Source organism: Mastomys coucha, unplaced genomic scaffold (assembly GCF_008632895.1).
Source record: "Mastomys coucha isolate ucsf_1 unplaced genomic scaffold, UCSF_Mcou_1 pScaffold5, whole genome shotgun sequence".
Taxonomy (NCBI): domain Eukaryota; kingdom Metazoa; phylum Chordata; class Mammalia; order Rodentia; family Muridae; genus Mastomys; species Mastomys coucha.
In genome coordinates, this window is record NW_022196911.1 from 114,343,937 (window position 1) to 114,345,608 (window position 1,672).

The following is a 1,672-nucleotide window of genomic DNA, read 5'->3' on the forward strand; positions in this document are numbered from 1 at the left end:
GGGTGCTGTGAGAGCAGTCCAGAGGCTGGGTGCTGTGAGAGCAGTCCAGAGGCTGGGTGCTGTGAGAGGACGAACCTTCACTAGGCTAACAGCTTGAGGCAGCTCACGGCCCACTTCAGTCGTAGCAGGGGTCCCCAGTCCCTTGGCCTCAGGGCGTCAACTGTCTCAGCACAAACTCCCACTTCCTCAGTGCCAGTTCTGTGTCCTGAGCAGACACATCTCGGTGCCACATGGTCCGCACAGACCGCTCTGTCCAGGGAAACAGCAGCACTCGCACGGCACGGCCAGTCCGAGCCACCTCCTCAGCACTCACAGCCTGGAGGCGCTGGCACAGCTCTGAGGGAGGCAGCCCGGCCACCCGCACCAGCACCATGTTGGTCTCCACGGTGGCAGGATCCACAGAGCAAATGGGTGACGCCAGGTCTTGGAGTCCTGGAGCCAGACATGGCGGTGAGTTTACCCCAGCCCCAGGGCCCAGCCATGGACCACCAGCAGAACAACCCCACTGGGAAGGCAGAAGAGCACCCCAAGTATCTTGTGGGGAAACAGCCTGAATCCTGAGGTGGCATTTGGAAACATGAGTTGGGTCCTGCTTTTTCTCTCTGCATCACAGTAAATAGTTCTGGACGCCAGATGTTGCAACATCACAGGATCATTATGAATATTTAGAACATGCACAAAAGGGGCTGGTGAGATGGCTTGGCAGTTAAGAGCACCGTCTGCTCTTCTGAAGGTCCTGAGTTCAATTCCCAGCAACCACATGGTGGCTCACAACCATCAGTAACAAGATCTGATGCCCTCTTTTGGTGTGTCTGAAGACAGCTACAGTGTACTTACATATAATAATAAATAAATCTTAAAAAAAAAAAAAAGAACATGCACAAAAGACCCAACTTGAAGGCTCGACTGACTCTGGCCTAGTTCCTAACTCTGCTGCTTGCATCTGGCGTGGGGTGCCCCTCAGAGTGGGGCCTAGTGACGCAAGAAGACCCAGGTCCCATTCGTCCTAGAGGCTTAGTGTCGACTCTCAACATGCTAGGCTCTCGGGGTGCAGATCTGCTGGGGACCTGATCCTGCTGCGGGGACATCAAGGCCCAGGTAGGAGGGAGCAAAAGGGAGGGAGAGTGGGGGTTGGTCTAGGCACCTTTAGCGAATCTCTGGGCATTCTCATGGTCCCTTAGCAGCACTTCCTCTGCCTCAGCCAGTCCCACCAGGGCAGCCGCAGCCAGCACTCCAGCCTGGCGCATGCCTCCACCCAGGGCCTTGCGAAGGCGCCACGCTTCTTCAATGAGGTCCTTGGATCCCCCAACCAGAGCTCCCACTGGTGCACCTAGGCCCTAAGGGGAGAGAGGAGAGAATCCTAGAACCTAGTCTGCAAAACTGCCCTTGAGATGGGGGGAGGTGAGCCTGGAGCTCTGCAGCCCAGGCAAGCAGGTCCGGCAGGCTCGGGAAGGCCAGTCTACCTTCGAGAAACAGAAGGACACAGAGTCACAATGCTCTAAGAGGCGGGCGGGGGGCACGCGCAGAGCCACAGCTGCATTCATCAACCGAGCTCCATCCATGTGGACTTTTGCTCCGTGGGCATGGGCCAGGAGACGCACCTGGAACAACGGTCAGGAAGTGTTCAGAGGCCACTGGGCTTGGGCTCGGAGTCTTTTTTTTTTTTTTTTTT

General features: G+C 56.5%; 1 protein-coding gene across 2 annotated transcripts in view; it reads right to left on the reverse strand.

Moving 5' to 3' along the window:
• Window positions 1–6: 6 nt before the first annotated feature.
• LOC116078635 (probable low-specificity L-threonine aldolase 1) overlaps window positions 7–1,672 on the reverse strand; it is a 5,366-nt gene continuing 3,700 nt past the window's right edge. The window contains exons 5-7 of one of the 2 annotated variants that reach the window (XM_031353997.1): window positions 1,464–1,601; window positions 1,145–1,337; window positions 7–432 (exon numbers count right to left, since the gene is read on the reverse strand). In XM_031353997.1, the coding sequence (XP_031209857.1) occupies window positions 149–432; window positions 1,145–1,337; window positions 1,464–1,601 (615 nt within the window). In that variant the 3' untranslated portion in view covers window positions 7–148. The remainder of the gene's footprint in view (window positions 433–1,144; window positions 1,338–1,463; window positions 1,602–1,672) is intronic. The other variant, XM_031353998.1, reaches the window with a different exon arrangement.